This window comes from Mastigoproctus giganteus, chromosome 2 (assembly GCF_048544385.1).
Source record: "Mastigoproctus giganteus isolate SK-2022 chromosome 2, ASM4854438v1, whole genome shotgun sequence".
Classification (NCBI taxonomy): Eukaryota; Metazoa; Arthropoda; class Arachnida; order Uropygi; family Thelyphonidae; genus Mastigoproctus; species Mastigoproctus giganteus.
In genome coordinates, this window is record NC_143576.1 from 204306238 (window position 1) to 204329970 (window position 23733).

The window sequence follows — 23733 nt, forward strand, 5'->3', positions numbered from 1 at the left end:
GTAGATTTCTTTCCAAACTCAAGAATACTGGTTCTGCTGATAGGAAAAAAGGAACCGGATGCAAACGAGTCTCTATGCCAAAACAGGACCAGGTTTTGAAGCACTTATGCCTTAAAAACAGTAAAGCTTCTTTGTCTGAGCTGAAAAGAGAATGTGAAGAATATACAGGAGCGGTAGCAAGTGCAGTAACAGTCAGAAGACGCCTCTTCAAAAATGCATTTGTAGTCCATTGTCCTAAGAAGAAGCCCCTCCTTACACAAAAAATGAAAACGGCCTGATTAATTTGGTGTAAGGAGCATGTGAAATGGACCCCCAAGCAGTGGAAGTCAGTTATTTTCTCAGATAAAAAGAAATTCAACCTGCATGGCTCTGATGGGAGACAAACAATTTGCCGTAGACGTGGTGAACAATACTATCCAGACTGTATGGTGTCTACAGAGAAATTCCCTACCAGTCAAATGATATAAGGGTGCATTTCGTATCGCAAAGTAGGTCACCTGCAGTTTATAAAAGGTTCCATAAATGCCAATGGATACCTGGCTATATTGGAAGGTAAATTGCTGACAACCATTAAAGACCATTTCAACCTGCCAAGTAACTGCATCTTTCAGGACAACTTTGCTCCTTGTCATCGGGCAAAAAAGTGTAAGTAGGCACTTCTGTAGTTACGTTAGCTTCATTTCTGCATTAAAAGTTCAACAGTAACGTGTTTACATTTGTTAAAGGGAAAAAATGGTTGGAAGAACGGTCCATTACAACTCTTAGCTGGCTAGGAAACAGCCCGGACCTGAATCCTATAGAGAACTGTTGGCACTGTGTGGAATCTGCAATTGCCAGAAAGAAACCAAAGACCCTAAGTGAACTTCAGGAAGACATAATTCATGTTTGGGACCACGAACTATCAGTTGATTATCTTCAGAAATTGATCTTGTCAATGCCTCAACAGTGTACTGCTGTCATCAGGGCCAGAGGTGGTTCAACTAAATATTAGTTTGCACCTGGTGAACTTTTCATTTTGTTTTCCATTTAAAATGATAAACAGAAGCAAATGAGGGCTTCTGATAACATTTCAGCCATAATTGTCGTGTTTACCAAAACTGTTGTATAAAGGTTGCAAATGCTCATTTTGAAACATTTTGAGAGCACCTGTCAAATATTACTTAGCTTTGCCTTAACTATTAATAAATACCTTTTATTTCTATTTGTGATGGTAGTCATTAATGTAACATACCATCACGAAAAAGAGTTAGAAATGTGAAATTCCTAGGTGATGCACTTTCTTTGAACACCAGTGTATATCTATACTTTCTGCCAGTGTAAAACATTATAAATCAAAATCAGCAATTACTCCAAAGGAATTAAATTTTCCTTTGTCTCTGAGCTTTTTGTGTGTACACACACACACACACACACACACACACACACCCCAACACTTTTTTTAAAAAATTAGCATTAATCAATAGTAATTCTTGGTTTAGGTATTTAACATATGTTCATTCATGATATAACACTACTAATAATGACATTCTTACTGTACACCTACCATTATAACTGATGTATAACATTAGTTTATTAAATGTATTCATTTGAATAATTTGTAAGGGGTACAAATTAAATTTTCACATAAAATTTTGCATTCTGCATCATCTGATGAAAGACCAGCAGGTCTTGAAAAGGGGCTGTCACTACAATGTATTAAGTTTTGAATAGCTATTCATCTTTTTAGTAATGCTATTTATATTAAAACAATATTAACAATTTAAGCTGACCCGTACACATTGGTACATCTATAATGTAAGCATAATCTATAATGTAATCTATATAATCCATAATCTATAATGTAAGCATAAGCTCAAGCATTGATGGCCAAAAGTCAGGTCACTGGAAGGAACAAAGTGTCTCCAAAGTGGATGGTGAATGTGCACAATTTTTAAATTATTTCAATGCCTACAATGGTATTTAACTCTGCAACCCTTAGTACAGCTGAACCCTGCCTTATGATGTCCCTACTTATATTTTGGGCTTATGCTGGACAATGGTAATTCAGCATTTACAGATATTTCAAAACTATATAGGAACAACATGTCGAGTCCGTGACCACCAAATACGGAGGATGCAGAAAGGTCAAGGAATGACCACCGCATATCCCCGGAGCAATATAGCCTTAGTTGCTAATGCTCCTAAAAACCAAATAACAACAACAACATGCTGTATGGGTATCACAGCATAAATTGCACCCCGGGTATAGACATGACAACACAGGATTCGACAATTCCTGAAAACGGTCATATAGCATGCAATGCCGCCACACCACAAGTGAATAAATCGAAACCCAATGGACCTAAAGTTTTTACTTTCTTCCCACACATCGAAGACTACATAGATAGTCTACGCCACCAGAGTCAACTAAAATTTAAACAACATAACTGTAAACTATGCAAAACATGTCCATACATGCATAACCAGCACCAACAAACCTCTGATAATACACCATTTTTTTGCCATAAAAAAAATGTTATATACCTAATTACATGTAAAATATGCGGAATTCAATATATACGACAAACCAGTACAGAGTTGCACATAAGATTAAATCTTCACCATTCACAAATAAAGAAATACGGTGAAAATCCCACCAAAGACAGCGGCTCCAACACTACAAATACACCAATGTAATAGAACTTAGACACTTCCAAAAACACAATTTCACCAATATATCGATAGCCATCCTAGCAAAAATGGAAAACACCACCAAAAGGGAAATTATGGAAGACCTGTTTATACTACAATAAAAATCCCTCTACCCATACGGACTAAACAATAGATTCAATGGCAGAAATTTCACTTACACTAGCCCCAAACAATGTACATATACCATCTTTCAACTAACTAAAAACTTGCACATTAATGAGATAAAAAATGGTAAAATTAAGCAAGAAGGCAGCAACTACAACAGGAATGGGCCACAAAATCTTAATGACTTTGATAAACTTCTCACAGAATGGGATAAGGATCCTATTAACATGAAAAATATACACAATACCCTATTTGCTCTTAAAATCAGTAAACTAAAAGCATTAAGCAAACTCAATATCAGAACATACAACTCATCTCATCCATACTTTAGAAGATATATTTACATTCAGAATCGGAACTGATTACCCAGATAGAACAACAAAAGAATACTGCATTATAAAATTCCTTAATCGTTCATTTGACTACGTCAACATCAGAGATATCATAAATAAAACCAAGACATTTCCCATAAAAATATCAACATAGAAATCAGAAACAGATACAAGCCAATAGGAATGGCCATATGTAACTATAAAAATACCATTGCTAATATGAACACCACAGATCAACCCTGTTTCTGCCAGGAAAACAAATAAAAAAATACACAAACCCCATTACAATCATATCATTACAGGTGACCTTAACATTATAGAGGACCATACCCTAGGAGAGATTATGAAAAAGGGAACTAAATTCAGGCCCAACACCCAAGGCAATCTAAAAAAAAAAAAAAAAACACACACAAATCTATTTACATGGATCTTCTACAATTTGCCTTCAAAACTGCCTACAAATTCAACACACCAGTAGAAGCCTTTCAAAGTTGGATAAATATTTCCACCGAACTTATCCTGGTTAAATTCAAAGAAATCATACCACACCAAAATTACATTAAACAATACAACCTTAAAAGAATTAATTATAAATTGAAAGAACTACAAAATAAATTCGTCATTACAAATACAGATAAGGCCAATAACAACTTCAGCGTTATATGCAAAAAATTCTACATAGACATGCTTAAAGAGGAGATTAACCTCAGCGATACATATAAGTTCATGAACTCTACTCCTAGCTGCATTACCAAAAAACTTATAGCCATTCACAAAAAAATCAAATTAAAAATAGATAACACAAGATATCCTTTCATATATTTGATCCCCAAATTCCACCAAGTCCTGATTAGAAAAAGGGTTCATCACCTACGGCAGAAACAGCTACATAAAACCATCAAGTAATTAAATGGAGGAAAAATTAAATATTATAGCCGACCAACTCACTAATACTAAATTTATCTCCAATAACAGAAAATATTTAGACTACATCAAAAACAATAAAATCAGAAGTCTATACAGGATTTAAATTCTATACAGTGGGAGCAACTGATGATGTTACCAACAGCAAATTCAAAATGGGAAGCATTCGAAGAACTTATCTTGGAAGCTACTAGACTTTACATACTAACTAAGAAATATTATTCAAGGTTTAGGCCTAAATGGATGTCAGATGAACTAATGAGACATATGGCAGAGAACAAAAATGCATGGGATACATATAAATTAACACGTGACACAGAAGCCTATGATAGATATAAGTTGATCTGTAACCAAGTTACAAAGGAGGTTAGGCAGGCGAAGGCAGATTACGAGAAATCTTTGGCAAGGGATGCAAAGAAAAACAGCAAAGGTTCTTTACTTATGTAAACTCTAGAAGGAAGGGGATGAATCAGATTGGTCCACTTGATATCGATGGTTCAACTGTTGATGATCCTGCTCAGGTAGCTAACAAACTAAATGAGAATTTTGCATCTACATTCATACATGAGCAGTTATTCAGCGAGAGGAATGCCAGAGGTGTATTCAACTCTGGCAGTAACCTAAATAATCTTGTAATAACTGAGAGTAAAGTGGAGGAGAAATTGTTGAAGATAAACACAAGAAAGGCACCTGGGGTGGATGGGATCTATCCAGTTATATTAAAGGAGGCAGCAAAGGAAGTAAGCAAACCCTGAGCCATAATTATGAGAGCTTCCTTGGACTCAGGGGAGGTATCCATAGACTGGAGATGTGCAAATGTGACCCCAATTCACAAAGGAGGATCAAAGGCTGACACAAGTAATTATAGACCTGTAAGTTTAACTTCTGTTCCAGGAAAATTAATGGAGGCACTAGTTACAGAAGAACTGCAGGATCATCTAGACAAGACTTCAGTTATAGCTCGGACACAGCATGGTTTTGCTAAGGGGAAGTCTTGCCTGACCAATTTGATTGGATACTATGATGCAGTCACAAAAGAACTGGATGTAGGGAATAACTTTGATATTATATACTTGGATCTTAGAAAGGCTTTTGATACTGTTGCACAGAAAGACTGCTGCACAAATTGGTGCAGTGTGGCATTGGAGGCAAATTGCCGCTATGGATAAAGGGGTGGTTGGTGGGGGGGAAGACAGAGTGGTAATCAATGGACAGTGCTCATCGTGGACTAATGTTATTGCTGGATTCCCTCAGGGTTCAGTGTTGGATCCATTATTGTTTTCTGTATTTATAAATGATGTTGATGATGATATATCAAGCTTAATGTCCAAGTTTTCAGACAATACAAAGGTTGGTAGGGTTGTTAAGGACACTACTGATGCTATGCTTCTGCAACAGGATCTGGAAAGGTTGAGCAGATAGGCTGAAAGGTGGCAAATGAAGTTTAACATTGACAAATGTAAAGTACTACACATGGGAAACAGCAACACCAGAGCAATGTATCAACTCTGTGGTACTACACTGACAGTGGTAGAGAATGAAAAGTACCTGGGGGTAATTATGCAGGCAGATATGAAGTTCTCTGAAAAGTGCAGACGGGCTGAAAGAGTAGCTCATGGTGTCTTATCAATGATATACAGGACGTTTTCTAGCAGGGATAAGGAGGTGATTATTCCCTTATATAAGGGAATGGTCAGGCCACACCTTGAGTACTGTATACAGGTCTGGAGGCCTCATTTCAAAAAGGATGTAGAGCTGCTGGAACGTACAGAGAAGAGTAACAAGATTAGTGAATGGAACAAATGGTTGCTCTTACGAAGAAAGGCTTAAGTTTTGCAAATTACAGTGTCTGGAGACTAGGCACCAGCGAGGAGATCTGATAGAAGTATAAAGCCTTGAATGGTTTGAGCATACTCAATGCTGATGGGATTCTGCTTCTTGCTCAGAATAATCACCTGAGAGGGCATAAATTCAAATTGAGGAAAGACAGATGTAGGATAGATGTGCGGAAATTTGCCTTTATCCAGTGGGTAGTTGGTTGGTGGAACAGACTTCCATCCCTTGTTGTGGAAGTTGATAGCGTAAATAAATTTAAGGCTCAGCTGGACAGGTATTTCGAACGAATGGAGGGGTGAAGTGGAAGTTTTTTTGTTTTTTTTTAAAAGTTCTTTTACATTACTACGAAACTTATCAGAATATAATGGGATGTAATAAACAGTATTGGCACGACCTTATTAATCTTAGTGTCAAAAACAATTATGTACTTATGGGAGACAGCATTTACGCGCACAGTAGGGAAGTGGCTACAAGGGCTAGCAAAAAAAAAAAAAAAAAACCTTCCACTTCACCCCTCCATTCGTTCGAAATACCTGTCCAGCTGAGCCTTAAATTTATTTAGGCTATCAACTTCCACAACAAGGGATGGAAGTCTGTTCCACCAACCAACTACCTGCTGGCTAAAGGCAAATTTCCACACATCTATCCTATAGCTGTCTTTCCTCAATTTGAATTTATGCCGTCTCAGGTGATTATTCTGAGCAAGAAGCAGAATCCCATCAGCATTGAGTATGCTCAAACCGTTCAAGGCTTTATACACCTCTATCAGATCTCCTCGCCGGTGCCTTGTCTCCAGACAATGTAATTTGCAAAACTTAAGCCTTTCTTCGTAAGAGCAACCCTTTGTTCCATTGACTAATCTTAATGTTATCAGTGGAGTCCCTCAGGGTTCAGTGTTGGGTCCATTATTGTTTTCTGTATTTATAAATGATATTGATGATGGTATATCAAGCTTAATGTCCAAGTTTGCAGACGATATGAAGGTTGGCAGGGTTGTCAAGGACACTACTGACACTATGCTGCTGCAACCGGATCTGGAAAGATTGAGCAGGTGGGCTGAGAGGTGGCAAATGAAGTTTAACATTGACAAATGTAAAGTACTACATATGGGAAACAGCAACCCCAGAGCAATGTATCAACTCTGTGGTACTATACTGACAGTGGTAGAGAATGAAAGGGACCTGGGGATGGTTGTGCAGGCAGATATGAAGTTCTCTGAGCACTGCAGACGGGCTGCAAGGATAGCTCGTAGTGTATTGTCAATGATATATAGGAATTTTTCTAGCAGGGATAAGGAGGTGATTATTCCCTTGTATAAGGCAATGACCACACCTAGAGTACTGTACACAGGTCTGGAGGCCTCATTTCAAGAAGGATGTAGAGCTGCTGGAACGAGCACAGATAAGGGGAACAAGATTAGTGAATGGAACAAAGGGGTGCTCTTACGAAGAAAGGCTTAAGTTTTGCAAATTACAGTGTCTGGAGACTAGGCAACAGCGAGGTGATCTGATAGAGCCTTGTATAAAGCCTTGAATGGTTTGAGCATGCTCAATGCTGATGGGATTCTTCCTCTTGCTCAGAATAGTCACCTGAGAGGGCATAAATTCAAATTGAGAAAAGACAGATGTAGGATAGACGTGTGGAAATTTGCCTTTAGCCAGTGGGTGTGGTTGGTTGGTGGAACAGACTTCCATCCCTTGTCGTGGAAGGTGATAGCCTAAATAAGTTTAAGGCTCAGCTGGACAGGTATTTCGAATGAACAGAGGGGTGAAGTGGAAGTGGTTCTTTTTTATTTTTTTTTTTTTGGCTGATGCTGCATAAGCTTGCTTTCTTGCATCAAATGCCTCTACTAATGCTAATGTTAATGCAGACAAACAGGTTAATACACATCTGCAATAATCTAGACAACATAACGGAAGCAATAAAAAAACTGATAGATATTCTCATCAAGAATAATATGCCAATTACAGCAGACATCATATTAAAGCAGCCATACTTGAAGCTCAACCTACACCACCCCAACGCCAATTCCAAAAATGCGAATTTTCACTTCAACGTGAAAATTCACATTGAAGGAGGATGTAAATATGTATATAGCTATTCCCTCGGACATACACTGGCCGTTATGCCTTAGAAAAGCTATACCGGCCCTTCTCCAGAGGATAGCATTTCCTATATATTTACATTAACACACTTTTTCATTAACATACTTGTTATATTAACAAGATACAATCATACTAACACTTATTGTACTTGTATAAACACAATTTCATTTATATAGGTTCCTTCCGCCATCAAAGGCAACCCCCCCCCCCACTAACTAAAATAAAAACCCTCTCAAAGCTATCAGAACATTTGCATTGACATAGGACATATTGCCTACAGCAATTTCACCATCACACCATAGTCCATGAAAAGCGCGGTTGCGCAGTATCATTTAATCAGCACACATAAAACAACCAGAAGGCAGGAATCGATCCCTTTTCAATCTGACCACCACAATAGAAGGAAGAACCTATTCTCATTTAATCTGATACATACCCGTCAGTCTTTGTGTCGCCTATCACAATTTGCTGATTCTGACACTATTTTTACAAAATTTAAATTTAACACATATTTTACAAAATTTTAATTTAACACATTATCTTTTCTCATTTATTAGCACTTCCCAATTAATTTCTATACAATCACCTAAAAATTAAAATGAGGCAAAACTGGAATGGGGACAACAGAAATGGGTAGGTATGAGATATTCTTTTAATCTGGCTATCGGTCTGTTCAAAGCCCCCAAAGAAGTAGCAGACCGACGACCAAGTGGAAGAATGTTATTTTCATTGCTTATTATCATTTTTTATTTTCATTAATATAATTTTATATAAGCCTTCCAGGATAAAGCTAGTTTACTTTTACTAAGTTGTTAGTTTGGTCCTTATACACCTAATTCCCTACAGATAGATATCATTAAATAAAACTGACTAATATATATATATATATATATATATATATATATATATATATATATATATATAAGTTAGTAGTCATGAAGGGCAATGTGCTAAAGTTACGTTGCTAGTAACACTAATTATGGAGAACAAAGGGCGAACGGAATGGTGATCGCTATAACAGTGAACAAATAAGGGAGCATTAGCATTAGTAGAGGCATTTGATGCAAGAAAGCAAGCTTATGCAGCATCAGCCAAAAAAAAAAAAACCCACTTCCATTTCACCCCTCTGTTTGTTCAAAATACCTGTCCAGCTGAGCTTTAAACTTATTTAGGCTATCAACCTCCACTACAAGGGATGGAAGTCTGTTCCACCAACCAACCACCCGCTGGCTAAAGGCAAATTTCCGCACGTCTATCCTACATCTGTCCTTCCTCAATTTGAATTTATGCCCTCTCAGGTGATTATTCTGAGCTAGAGGAAGAATCCCATCAGCATTGAGCATGCTCAAACCATTCAAGGCTTTATACACCTCTATCAGATCACCTCGCTGGTGCCTAGTCTCCAGACACTGTAATTTGCAAAACTTAAGCCTTTCTTCGTAAGAGCACCCCTTTGTTCCATTCACTAATCTTGTTGCCCTTCTCTGTACTCGTTCCAGCAGCTCTACATCCTTCTTGATGTGAGGCCTCCAGACCTGTATACAGTACTCTAGGTGTGGCCTGACCATTGCCTTATACAAGGGAATAATCACCTCCTTATCCCTGCTGGAAAAATTCCTGTATATCATTGACAATACTCCATGAGCTACTCTTGCAGCCCGTCTGCACTGCTCAGAGAACTTCATATCTGCCTGCACAACCACCCCCAAGTCCCTTTCATTCTCTACCACTGTCAGTGTAGTACCACAGAGTTGATAAGTTGCTCTGGGGTTGCTGTTTCCCATGTGTAGTACTTTACATTTGTCAATGTTAAACTTCATTTGCCACCTCTCAGCCCATCTGCTCAACCTTTCCAGATCCTGTTGCAGCAGCATAGTGTCAGTAGTGTCCTTGACAACCCTGCCAACCTTTGTATCGTCTGCAAACTTGAACATTAAGCTTGATATACCATCATCAATATCATTTATAAATACAGAAAACAATAATGGACCCAACACTGAGCCCTGAGGGACTCCACTAATAACATTAGTCCACGATGAGCAGTGTCCATTGATTACCACTCTCTGTCTTCTCCCCCTCAATCACCCCTTTATCCATAGCAGCAATTTGCCTCCAAAGCCACACTGCTCCAATTTGTGTAGCAGTCTTCCATGTGCAACAGTATCAAAAGCCTTTCTAAGATCCAAGTATATAATATCAAAGCTATTCCCTGCATCCAGTTCTTTTGTGACTGCATCATAGTATCCAATCAAATTGGTCAGGCAAGACTTCCCCTTAACAAAACCATGCTGTGTCCGAGCTATAACTGAAGTCTTGTCTAAATGATCCTGCAGTGCTTCTTTAACCAGTGCCTCCATTAATTTTCCTGGAACAGAAGTTAAGCTCACAGGTCTATAATTACCTGTGTCAGCCTTTGATCCTCCTTTGTGAATTGGGGTCACATTTGCAAATTTCCAGTCTATGGGTACCTCCCCTGAGTCCAAGGAAGTTCTCATAATTATGGCTAAGGGTTTGCTTACTTCCTTTGCTGCCTCCTTTAATATAACTGGATAGATCCCATCCACCCCAGGTGCCTTTCTTGTGTTTATCTTCAACAGTTTCTCCTCCACTTTACTCCCAGTTATTTCAAGATTCTGTAGCTTACTGCTAGAGTTGAATACACCTCTGGCATTCCCCTCGCTGAATAACTCCTCATGTGTGAATGTCGATGCAAAATATTCATTTAGTTTGTTAGCTACCTGAGCAGGATCATCAACAGTTGACCCATCAATATCAAGTGGACCAATCTGATTCATCCCCTTCCTTCTAGAGTTTACATAAGTAAAGAACTCTTTGCTGTTTTTCTTTGCATCCCTTGCCAAGGATTTCTCATAATCTGCCTTCGCCTGCCTAACCTCCTTTGTAACTTGGTTGCATATCAACTTGTATCTATCATAGGCTTCTGTGTCATGTGTTAATTTGTAAGTATCCCATGCACTTTTCTTCTCTGCCATATGCCTCATTAGTTCATCTGACATCCATTTTAGCAGAAATAATAATAAGAATTAATAAAATAAAAATAAGGGAGCAGAGATAATAGTAAGAATTAATAAAATAAAAATATATATAAGAATAAAAATATATTAATAATAATAAGAATAACTTAATGCTGTTTGTCCTGTGATCTCTGCGCCTTTTTCAGGGGCCAGCCGCATTAAAACCAAAAAAATTCATGAAAACCATCTACTGGAAGTCTAGTTAGATGAGAACGGACATATCGTATAATGATTGACAGGAAGGTTACATGGTACGGTTGAGGTGAGAAGCGAATGTCACTCAGTAGGCATTACTAAAATCCGACTATGGTAGCATTCTATGTACTGCCGCTGCAGCATGCTAAAGGTTTACCGCAGCGAATTTCGTTTTCCCCTGAACCAACATCAATTTACAAATCTACCCTATTTATTGTAAAGTTTATGACCACTTTTAAGAAACCCATTTGGTTTTATAACTGTAATAAAAATGAAACAAAAACCGTCCTACGGGCGTCAGTGGCCACAAGTATTCACTAAAAGGATGATTAATTCCAGATGCTAATGCACAATTTGGAGGGAAGGGGACCGTATATTTGAGCGGTTGTTTAGCAGTAAATGCTTGAAAATCTTCAAAAATGTTTTTACTAATTTTTTTTAAAAATTCGTTATAGAGAGACTAACACTTCGCTATATGGGGTTAATTTTACATGTAATTTCGTTTCAAGGTGCAATGTTTTGCAAAAATATTCGTAATATAGAAAAATTTGTTAAATAGAACTTCCACCATATATATATATATATATATATATATATATATAAACGTATATATATATATTAGAATTAACATATAACATTTATGAAGCAAAGCGGAAAAATAAGCGGAAAAAGGAAAATAACAAAAGTTATAGTATGTCTAATGCTCCAAAACACGCAGTGCAGCAGTAGAGGAAGCAAAAGGATATAAATAATGTGTGGTTTGTAGAATAAATAAAGTGTCTGTGAAAATGGAAATTAAAAATACATCGGTGCCAGAACTAAGAGAAGTTTAAGGGATAGTAGAGAGTGGAAGTGAAGTAGCGGTTAAACAGGTGAAAGAATTTGAAAAACCTAATGCAAAAATAAACTGGAACTGGGTGGGGGGAAGAGAATATATAAGTAAATAAATAACTAAATAACAATATATTCAGATATGGGAGGGCAATTTTAGCAAGAGGTCGGATCAGGGGATGGCAAATATGCAACATCTTTTTTTTTTTTTTTTTTTTTTTTTTGATTTGGTAGTTGTTGGCGCATCGGCTTCTGTGGCCATATTGCACCTCCCAAGGTTTTTGCAGTACTTTGATCCAAGCCCGAGGCGGGAATCGAACCCGCGACCTTTGGGTTGCCGGGCAGGTATTTTACCCACTCGGCTAGCCCGGTCGGCTTATGCAACATCTGAATACAGGCATACCTCGGTTAACGTTACCTCTGATAACGAAGCTTCGATATAACGAAGTCCGCAATTTCAAGCCCCATTTAACATAAAAAAAATATTCCAGTTTAATCACCTGAAATCTAAACAAACTGAAGAAATTACGGAAACCTTTGGGGCTTCTCGTGGTTGGTTCGAGAAATTTAAAAAACGGGCCAGGATTCATAGTGTAAAATTAACAGGAGAAGTTGCAAGTGCAGATGTTGAAGCTGCAAATAAGTTTCCAGAAAAAACTAAAGGAAATAATTGAATGTGAAAATTTTCCACCAAATTTGGTGTTCAATGTTGATGAAAGCGGTTTGTTCTGGAAACGGCTACCAACAAAAAGCTATATTTCTATTGAAGAAAAATCAGCTGCTGGGTTCAAAGCAGCCAAAGACCGTTTAATGTTACTCTTTGGATCAAATGCCTCTGGCGATTATAAATTAAAATTGTTATTAGTTTACCATTCAGAAAATCCGAGGGCGTTAATAAGGTAACATAAAAATGAATTTACCTGTAATATGGAAAGCAAATAGAAAAGGGTGGTTTACCAAGGAGTTATTTACTGATTGGTTTGTTACCCACTTTTGTCCTGAAGTAAAACGGTATTGTCAAAAAAACAACTTTGAAGAAAAAGCTCTTTTGTTGTTAGACAATGCTCTGGGACATCCTACTGATCTTAACACGTTGGACACATGCATTCCTGTCAAAGTTGTTTCTTCCAGCAAACACAACTTCCCTGATTCAACCATTGGATCAGGGAGTAATAGCATCATTTAAAGCTTATTATCTGTGTCGAACATTAAGCAATTTAAGTGAAGTAGAGGATAAAGAGGAAATGACAGTTAAAACCTTTTGGAAAAACTACACCATTAAAATCGCAATTGAAAACATTGATAGTTCTTGGAAAGAAGTCACTAAGAAATGCTTCAATGGAGTTTGGCGCAAAATATGGCCAGAAGTTGTACTAGAAGAAGAAAATAGCATCCAAGAAATTAGAAATGAAGTTATCCAGATGGCTCAATCAATAGGTTTTGAAAATGTCGATGAAGAGGATGTTAGAAATTTATTGAATGCAGAAGATGATGGTTTTTCAGTGGACGATTTAAAAAATCTTGTTAGCAACGAAGACAAATATAATGAAGACAAAGTTAAAGAAGTTCCTGCCGAAAAAGTGTTAACAACCAAAGATTTAAAAGGTGCTTAAATGACATTGAAAACGTTTTAAATTTTTTTAGTGAAAATGACCCTGATTTCGGAAGAAGTGTTATTGTTAAGCGATCAGTGTTAAATGCAATAACTCCGTATAGGCAATTGTTAAATGAAAGAGAAAAAAAACATAAGCAATAAACTTTAGACTCATATTTTAAAATGTGATTTCACTTTGTACGTAAGTTGACTGTTTATTTCATAACTTTTCTTTGTTCGAGAAAAAAGCTTTTCATTTTCTTTACGTAGGAACGTATCACTATTCTGGCCATAGTATTTTTACCTCTGAAAACGAAGTTTCGCTTAACGAAGTAATTTCGTGGAATGCATACTATTCGTTATTCGAGGTATGCCTGTATAGTAGATGAAAATATGATACATAGCCAGGAAATTCATCAGGGGACTACTCCTGACCATGTATCAGGCACTGCGTTTCCAGACTTGTCTGTAGTATTAGTAGCTGAGGATAGGCAGGAGCGTTTGTATCACCCTCGTATTGCCTGATACATAGTCAGGAGTAGTCTCCTGATGAATTTCCTGGCTATGTATCATATATTTTCATCTACTATATTCAGATTTTGCATATTTGCCATCCTCTGATTCGACCTCTTGCTAAAATTGCCCTCTCATAACTGAATATATTGTTATTTAATTATTTATTTACTTATATATTCTCTTCCCCCCCAGTCCCAGTTCATTTTTGCACTAGGTTTTTCAAATTCTTTCACCTGTTTGACCACTACTTCACTTCCACTTTCTACTATCCCTTAAACTTCTCTTAGTTCTGGCCCCTTGTGTACTTTTATTTCCATTTTCACAGACACTTTATTTATTCTACAAACCACACATTATTTATATCCTTTTGCTTCCTCTACTGCTACACTGCACGTTTTGGAGCATTAGACATACTATAACTTTTTTCCTTTTTCTGCTTATTTTGCTTCTTAACTGTTATATATTACTAATATTTAAGTTTTAGCCTTCTGCTGCTTTGCACATTGTTACTCTTAAACAACAGCTCTTCAATAGCCACTCTGCTAAATGGTTCTGATATTTACACATCGTGCCTTATTTAATTTTTGCCTTTTTACATTATGAGTACAACAGATTTAAATACGGTGAGTCAACAGTGTCACCTCTAGTTTAACTAGAAAATGTGTTGCATTCTGTCCTACTCCTGAGGATGGTTTGTCAAATTTCACACAGAAAATCATACTTTTGGCACTGACTCGTTCAATTCCATCTTTCTTAAACACAAAAGTAATCTGCATATACTAAATCACACTCCTTCTTTCTCTAAGTGCAAGGATAAACGTTGTCTTACTTCTCCTGCCATGGATAACCCTGAAATCTCCCATTGCCTTAACTCCAACCCTTTTTGTAAAACAAAAAACGTTATATACCTCCTAACATGTAAAATTTGCAACATCAAATATGTACGACAAACATCTAATTCCATAAAAATCAGAATAAATGGACACAGATCAAAAAGTAAAAATCTTTCTTTAGGCAATAACAATGATACAGACTTTGAACTGCTCCACTTCCATCACCATAATTTTAGTAATGCTATGATTAAAATCTTAGCCATCATAGAAGATAACCACAAATTTGAATACTACGAAAGCATCTTTATGTGTATTCACAAATCACTGTATCCACATGGTTTAAACAATAAATTCTTCAATAACTGTAGCAATAGATCCTTGAACACCGAGCACTGTATCTACAAACTATTTAGCCTTAATCATATATTAAAAAACAAAATTCACAGACATGTGGTAGCAAGAAACAAAAACCATATAAAAATGTCAAATTCAACTTCTCTAATATCTTAAGTTCATGGGACCATACTACACTTGATTTGCATAATATTTACCAATTCATTTTTAGCATTAAAAAGTCTGTTCTTGAAGCTTTTGTCTCATCCAGCCAAAAATTCGAGTTTACCAATTTACAGCTTAAACACATTATTTTAGACATCAGTCTCTTTAGAAATGGAACTATTACTTCTGACTGCATTGAATATTGTAACATTATATTTCTCCATAAATGGTTTGACAATATACCTTGGTCCTCTATTCTTAACAAACACAATAACCTACTGCCTTTCAACAACCGCTATAAATTAGATATACGTCACTGTTTCAATTATGACCCTCCATTAGGTTTAAAAATCTGCAACTACAAACAACTTGCCACTAATTTAGGTAATATATCACTTACTGATCTCCCATGCCATTGCAATAATCATGTTTATGCTCCTTTTGTGGATTAACATTATGGACATATAACTTGAAATCTAAACATCATTAATGACAGCTATGAGCAAAGGGTTCAAATTCAGACCCATTAACCGAGTTAATCTTAATTCTATCAACAAAAAGCTATATCTAGACCTTATGCATTTTGCCAACAAGCTGGCTTATAAATATACCACTCCACATGAAGCATTTCAAAACTGGATAACTATTATCTATCAAGACATCAAAAAAGCTATTGCCAAGTCCTACAAACTTGACAATAACAACTACATTCCATTCTGCAATCTGAAAAAACATATTTTAGAATTACAGGACAATTTTATTATCACCCCAGTTGACAAAGCATCCAACAACTTTGCTATCTTTTGCAAACAATTCTACTTCAACCAACTAAAATCTGAAATAGAGAATAGCTCCACATATATACCGCCGTAGTTGAGTGGTCAGGCGCGCGGGTGCATAAGTACGCGTGCCTTGAGTGACCGGGGTTCAAGCCCGTGACTGCTAAATACGGTGCTGTTTCTTGTATTCTGTCTATCTTGTGAACTCCTCTGACCGTTTGGTCATCCCGGAGTATAAATAGAAAATTTATTTTTTTATATACCATGCAGTCTCAATCCTGCTTCAACAGTAAAAAAGCTTATAGCTTTACATAAAAAACTGCACACCAAAATACAAAACTCTACCCTTCCCTTCTTTTATATGATAGCCAAATTGAAAAAACAACCAGTAGGTTTCAGATTCATAACTAGTTCCAAAAAATAGCGGATGCTACCTACCCTGCAAGCAATTCTTCAGACAGCTAAAAACCATCTTCAGCAATCTTACTACTACCAGGATTATTAATAAATCTCTCTATTACTAGTATTGAAACTTTTGATTTTGCTAACTTGTTCACTTCCATCCCACTCAACCTACTGGTATTTGTGCTAAAACAATTGTTCAACAAATACTATGAGAAACTTAATATCCATGAGAGTACTTGGGACAACCTCGTCAATCTTTGCATACTCAATAACTTTATTTTCGATGGCAAGCTTGCATACAAACAAACAATTGGAGTTCTCATGGGTTCACAAGTTTCCAGCCTTGTCTCTAACTTGTTTTTACAATACTATGAGGAATTATTTTTTACCAGCAATCCCAATCATAAATTTTTAGCCTTCTGGTATGTTGATGACATCTTAGTTTTAAATTGCAACTTTGAACGCTTAGCTGCAGATATTTACCCCTCTGAACTTAAACTCAATAAAGAAAATGTTGATAATTGCACAGCCAACTTCCTTGATCTGAAAATTACACTCTGCAATGATGCAGTTCCTCATCTTATTGACATTTATGACAAAAGAAACTATTTTAACTTTGAAGTCATTTACCTCACAAATTGGCAATCTAATATTTCCAAAAAAATTCACAAAAATACCATTTGTATTCAAGTCATCAGATTAGCCAACATATGCAGTAACCATATCCTTTTCAGCAAAGCAATAAAAGTTTTTATAACAAGCTTTTAAATAACAATATATCTCTCTTTTTCATCAAATATTGTTCCAGTATAGTTTCTTCTATAATTAAAAATAAATTCAATTTCGATTTACTTGGCACCTGTCCATGTTAAAGGGATTGTACAGTTGTATATTATTTGGTGGCTTTTCCACTACTTAGTAATCACTGTTCATGACTTCCATTTAAGGTTCCTTTTCGGAATGAAATTACTGTTGCTTTACTCTAAGTTTTTTCACACGTTTAGTTTGAATTCATCCTCTCTTCTTTTTGGAATCCTGTACATATGGCTTTTTATTCCTGGACTTAAGTGTGTCTCTTCCATAGAATTTACCATTCCCTATACCATTTGCTTGTCTATACTTTTTCATTACCTTTCACCCCTTCCGCACTTCACATACATTTGTATTTATTTTAATTTACATTTTTTACACTGTGTAGGGACTACCTTGTCTACTAGTATTATGATAAAAGGTTGCATATTTCCCCCCCCTTTTCTAATACTACAGACAAGTCTGGAAATGCAGTGCTTGATACATGGTCAGGAGTAGTCCCGCTGATGAATTTCCTGGCTATGTATCATATTTTCATCTACTATATTCTGATTTTGCATATTTGCCACCCCCTGATTTGACCTCTTGCTAAAATTGCCCTCCCATATCTGAATATAGTGTTTAGTTATTTATTTACTTCTTGTGTACTTTTCACTTCCATAGACACTATTTATTCTACAAACCCCACACACACACACACACACACAATTTTCCCCCCTTTTTTCTCCCTCTACTGCTTTTTTTGCTTCTTAACAATATAATATCACAATTATACACACACATGTATATATAGTGCCAGCACCCCTTTGATTTCACATTTAAATTTGTCTTAATGGCATAAAAACATTCTTGGCTGTACCTGGTAAGCTAATGGAATTAAGTTTTCTCCTGATAAATGCTAATTTCTTATAGCATGTTTAATTATAATTTTTGACATTCCTACCTAGCATCTGCATCTAATTAATTTTAATCTTGTCCAGAATAATTAAAACAACAACAGTACAAACTGTGTGATCCTGTCATCAGGATCACACAGTTGATCTAGAAACATAACCTATAATAATTAGTTTAGTGAGTTTTTACTTTAGATGTAAGAATGTACACTTAACAACTTTACAAAAATAAACTGAGCTCTTTTTACATGTGGAGTCTCTCCTTTCATTATAACGAAACCATTTAATTTTAATCTAGTAAAATTTATGGCATATGAAAAGTTAGGTCACAGTTTACTCGATTTTTTAACAAAAATTGAAAACTAAGGAGGGAAAATAAAATCTAACTAATCCAGTTTTCCTATGACAATAATGGACAAGAAATTAAAATATTCAGCTGTTTAAGTCTGAAGAAAATTGAGTAATATTCCTGTTATTTATACCCACTCAAGGAAAAAGTTTGGCTTGAGTGTTTATAAGTTAACAGGCAAACTTTTCATACTTTTTTTTTGGCCTAATATTTATAATGACAAAATAGAGAGAACTAACCATGGTAGAACATTATGTTAAATTTGGAAAAATTGAAATTCATGACACAATAAAAAATGATAATTATTGATAATTTTTTAAAAGGTAAAAAGGTCTCAGGTGAAGCAAACCTTTGGGCTCCAGGGCTGACATACCCCTAATAATGTTGAAGCATCGGCACTAAGTTCACTGCGAGATAACTGCTGTTGAAGCCAATCTAATTCATTTTCAATGTTATCCAAATGATCTGACACCATGTTCCTGAAAAAATAGAGCAATAAACTATATTGTAAATAATAAGTTCTAAGATCAACTACATGAGAGAGGAGGGGAGAGTAAATGCTAATTTACTAAACCAATTTAGTAATTAAAATACTTCTACCTATAAACTCAATTCAATGAAAAGAATATATAAATTGAATAAGTGGAAGAAAGAAAGGACTGATCTCAAACTGAGCATCAACTTGAGTCGGATTTTTGAGATCCAGTCTAAGTGGTGGAACTAAATGACCTAATTCAAGACTTAAATCTTTCTAAGGATCAAGCTGAACTTTTGGTTTGTTCCAGATTACAAGGATGGAAAAATTCTATTAATCCAAAGGGATTTGGTGCACAGAACAATATCTTGTCTCTGTGACACAAGATACCACTTTCTGCAGTAATACTGATTACTGCACAGATGGATACTCTAAGTTACTATTTCTCAATCAATGCTCTAAGAATACTCATCACTTTGGATTTTGTGCTGGGGAATAAATTTTTACATAATTTATTTACAAATATTATTTGTATAAATATGAGTAAGATATTTCGTTTTTTTGTATATTTTATGCTAATGTAATGTTTATATACAGTAAAACACGCACACGCACACTTTTTTACATTTTACATTAAGTGCTCCACCTAAATAAGGGAATATTTTATTCCACAGTCTAAGGTTAAGAAACATTGCTGTGGGCCAAAAGCATAACTCAAGAGTGGAGGCCTTTTACAGACTTGTCAAAAAATAGTTTAAAGGCAATTCTGTTGCATAACTGAAATACCCATCCATCTATACCAACTGGATATGCTATCCTTTTGAATATAGAACTTTCAGTGTAAATACACAATTCTTTGTTCATAATAGCAAAGTACAGCAGTAGTGTGAACAGCATCGATTTAATTGTATCTCATATATCTCTCATTGTGGAGTTATACTTCTCATACTGGCATCTCTCATGTTGTGGAGTTATACCCACAACTGGCCTATCATCGGTGGGCATAACTGCCCACCGATGATAGGCCAACAAGCCTTGAAATGGTGCTGTCTGGGTGGTAATATCCACCATCGAGAATAAGTAACAATAGTCTTCTTCATTGGTGAAGTGTTACTTATTCAAAGTAGTGCAATACATGGTAACTCATTGTGAAGATAGTCACAATATGAGATAGAATTAAATCAATGCCGTTCACACTACTATTGTGGTTTGCTATTATGAACAAAGAACTGTGTATTTACACTGAAAGTTCTACAGTAAATTTCTATACTAAAGTTCTACAGTAAATTGCAAGTTTGTAGCATATTATGCCTTGTGCATTTATTTCTTATTAGTAATATCCTTTTGAATGAAAAATCTCTGAAAATATGGAATTACACAAAAAATATATAATAATAATTAATTACACAAGATAACTAGAAAGTCTTATGATCTGAAATTAATTTTCTGGGTTTACGATTTCCTTTCACAAAATTTCCTGTATAAATGGGTCAGCATAGTAAGGGTACATTATATTGTCAAGGACTAATCACCTCAATGTACAAGGTGTAATCAGAAGGGTCTGGGACTGAGATGATATGTAGGAAAATGAAGTTGAATGGCTATTTGGATGGGCCTCCTCTGAAGTATTCTCGACACTATATATACCAATTCGACCACTTCCAAAACTTCTGTGACCATTCATGACAGGCTTCTTTTGAAACAGCTAATAGTTCCAATGTTGCATTCAGAATAATTTCTTAACTCACTGCAAATCAGTAACTTTAAGGAGGCTTTAATCTTATCACAATGAAGGCACTAATTCCCTGATATCCATTTTTCTGCCCATTTTATTTGAATATCATTGCGCAATCACCACAGAACTGTTTTGTAATTTTCTTGGTTTACTATTTGACTATGTGGAATAAATTCCTAATGAACAATTCTCCACATTTCCCTGAGTCAAAATATACAATAGGCATTATCTTCAGATTTATTGAGGTTATCTTGCTTTTTCTTGGATATCAGAAAAGATAATCTTGCATTGATAGGACCAGGCCCTTGTTTCTGGGCTAGAGCTATACATCCGCAACTCTTCATCACCAGTAATGATGGAAGAAACAAAGTGTGGGTTAGTAACAGCATAATGAAAAAGAGCCTGACATGCGAGACACAAACTTGCAAATACAGAAAGAGTAGGGTGCCATCAGCAGTTAGCTTACTCAATCCATTTAAAGCCTTCAACACTTCATTCAAGTCTCCTTGCAGATGGTACTTCAGATTCTACCATTTACAGAAAAGAGGCTTTCTTGTCAAGATTATACTTTTGTGCACATCACACATCTCGGTGCTCTTCTCTGCACCGAGCCTCATTTTAGGAGGGAAGTGGATCTATTGGAGTGGGTGCAGAGAAGAGCACCAAGATGTGTGATGTGCACAAAAGTATAATCTTGCCAAGAAAGCCTTTTCTATAAATTGTAGTATCTGAAAACTATGTGCAATACCCAAACATGTGGTCTAACCATTTCCTTATACAATGGGATAATCACCTCTTTGTCCCTGCTGGATAAGCTGTTTTGGCAGCCTGCCTGCCTTGCTCAGAGAACTTCATAATCAAACTGAACAATTTTAATTATTATTTTCTTAATCATTTTGTGCATTCCCTTGGAGGTCAAATTTCTATTTTTTCCCCTATATATTTATATTTTTGTGTTTAGCACCAAAACAACTACGGCTATAGACATTAGTATATTGTGTCTGCAAATTTGTGTGTATTCTGTGTTCAATTCTGTTTGCTGGAAGAAAAACCAGAGTTTCTGTGAAAAAAAACAGTAGAACCCTCAACTGAAACTGATTAACTCAGTCACAGATTACAAAAAAACCCAATAAGATTCCTTGTTTCATTGACAGGATTTGAACGCAGGCTTTTTCCAGTGTGGGAAGAATAGTAATTATATTCACTATGCTACCCCTTCAGGGTTTTACTGTTATTAACACACCCACACATCAATTACAATGTAAAAAACTTTCAATATGAACTATAATTTCGGTTATTAAAAGAAGAGATGACCTGAGACCAGAATAAACCACTTGGTCATACCTGGAAAAGGGTTTTTTTATTTTTATTTTCTTAATACTAAAAAAATGTTAGTTATAGCTTTCCATACACTGCTTCCCTGCAGGAGATAGTTAGCATTAGCAGAGGCATTTGATGCAAGAAAGCAAGCTTATGCAGCATCAGCCAAAAAAAAAAAAAAAAAAAAAACCCACTTCCACTTCACCCCTCTGTTCGTTCAAAATACCTGTCCAGCTGAGCCTTAAACTTATTTAGGCTATCAACCTCCACCACAAGGGATGGAAGTCTGTTCCACCAACCAACCACCCGCTGGCTAAAGGCAAATTTCCGCACGTCTATCCTACATCTGTCTTTCCTTAATTTGAATTTATGCCCTCTCAGGTGATTTTTCTGGGCTAGAGGAAGAATCCCATCAGCATTGAGCATGCTTAAACCATTCAAGGCTTTATACACCTCTATCAGATCACCTCGCTGGTGCCTAGTCTCCAGACACTGTAATTTGCAAAACTTAAGCCTTTCTTCGTAAGAGCACCCCTTTGTTCCATTCACTAATCTTGTTGCCCTTCTCTGTACTCGTTCCAGCAGCTCTACATCCTTCTTGAAATGAGGTCTCCAGACCTGTATACAGTACTCTAGGTGTGGCCTGACCATCGCCTTATACAATGGAATAATCACCTCCTTATCCCTGCTGGAAAAATTCCTGTATATCATTGACAATACTCCATGAGCTACTCTTGCAGCCCGTCTGCACTGCTCAGAGAACTTCATATCTGCCTGCACAACCACCCCCAAGTCCCTTTCATTCTCTACCACTGTCAGTGTAGTACCACAGAGTTGATACGTTGCTCTGGGGTTGCTGTTTCCCATGTGTAGTACTTTACATTTATCAATGTTAAACTTCATTTGCCACCTCTCAGCCCATCTGCTGAACCTTTCCAGATCCTGTTGCAGCAGCATAGTGTCAGTAGTGTCCTTGACAACCCTGCCAACCTTTGTATCGTCTGCAAACTTGGACATTAAGCCCGATATACCATCATCAATATCATTTATAAATACAGAAAACAATAATGGACCCAACACTGAGCCCTGAGGGACTCCACTAATAACATCAGTCCACGATGAGCAGTGTCCATTGATTACCACTCTCTGTCTTCTCCCCCTCAACCACCCCTTTATCCATAGCAGCAATTTGCCTCCAATGTCACACTGCTCCAATTTGTGTAACAGTCTTCCATGTGCAACAGTATCAAAAGCCTTTCTAAGATCCAAGTATATAATATCAAAGTTATTCCCTGCATCCAGTTCTTTTGTGACTGCATCATAGTATCCAATCAAGTTGGTCAGGCAAGACTTCCCCTTAACAAAACCATGCTGTGTCTGAGCTATAACTGAAGTCTTGTCTAAATGATCCTGCAGTGCTTCTTTAACCAGTGCCTCCATTAATTTTCCTGGAACAGAAGTTAAGCTCACAG

General features: G+C 36.4%; 1 protein-coding gene across 3 annotated transcripts in view; it reads right to left on the reverse strand.

Moving 5' to 3' along the window:
• The window catches only part of Hsf (Heat shock factor), a 209748-nt gene that overhangs the window by 64122 nt on the left and 121893 nt on the right, over positions 1-23733 (reverse strand). For all 3 annotated transcript variants that reach the window (XM_090389708.1, XM_090389707.1, XM_090389709.1), the window contains exon 8: positions 19081-19210. In XM_090389708.1, the coding sequence (XP_090245834.1) occupies positions 19081-19210 (130 nt within the window). The remainder of the gene's footprint in view (positions 1-19080; positions 19211-23733) is intronic.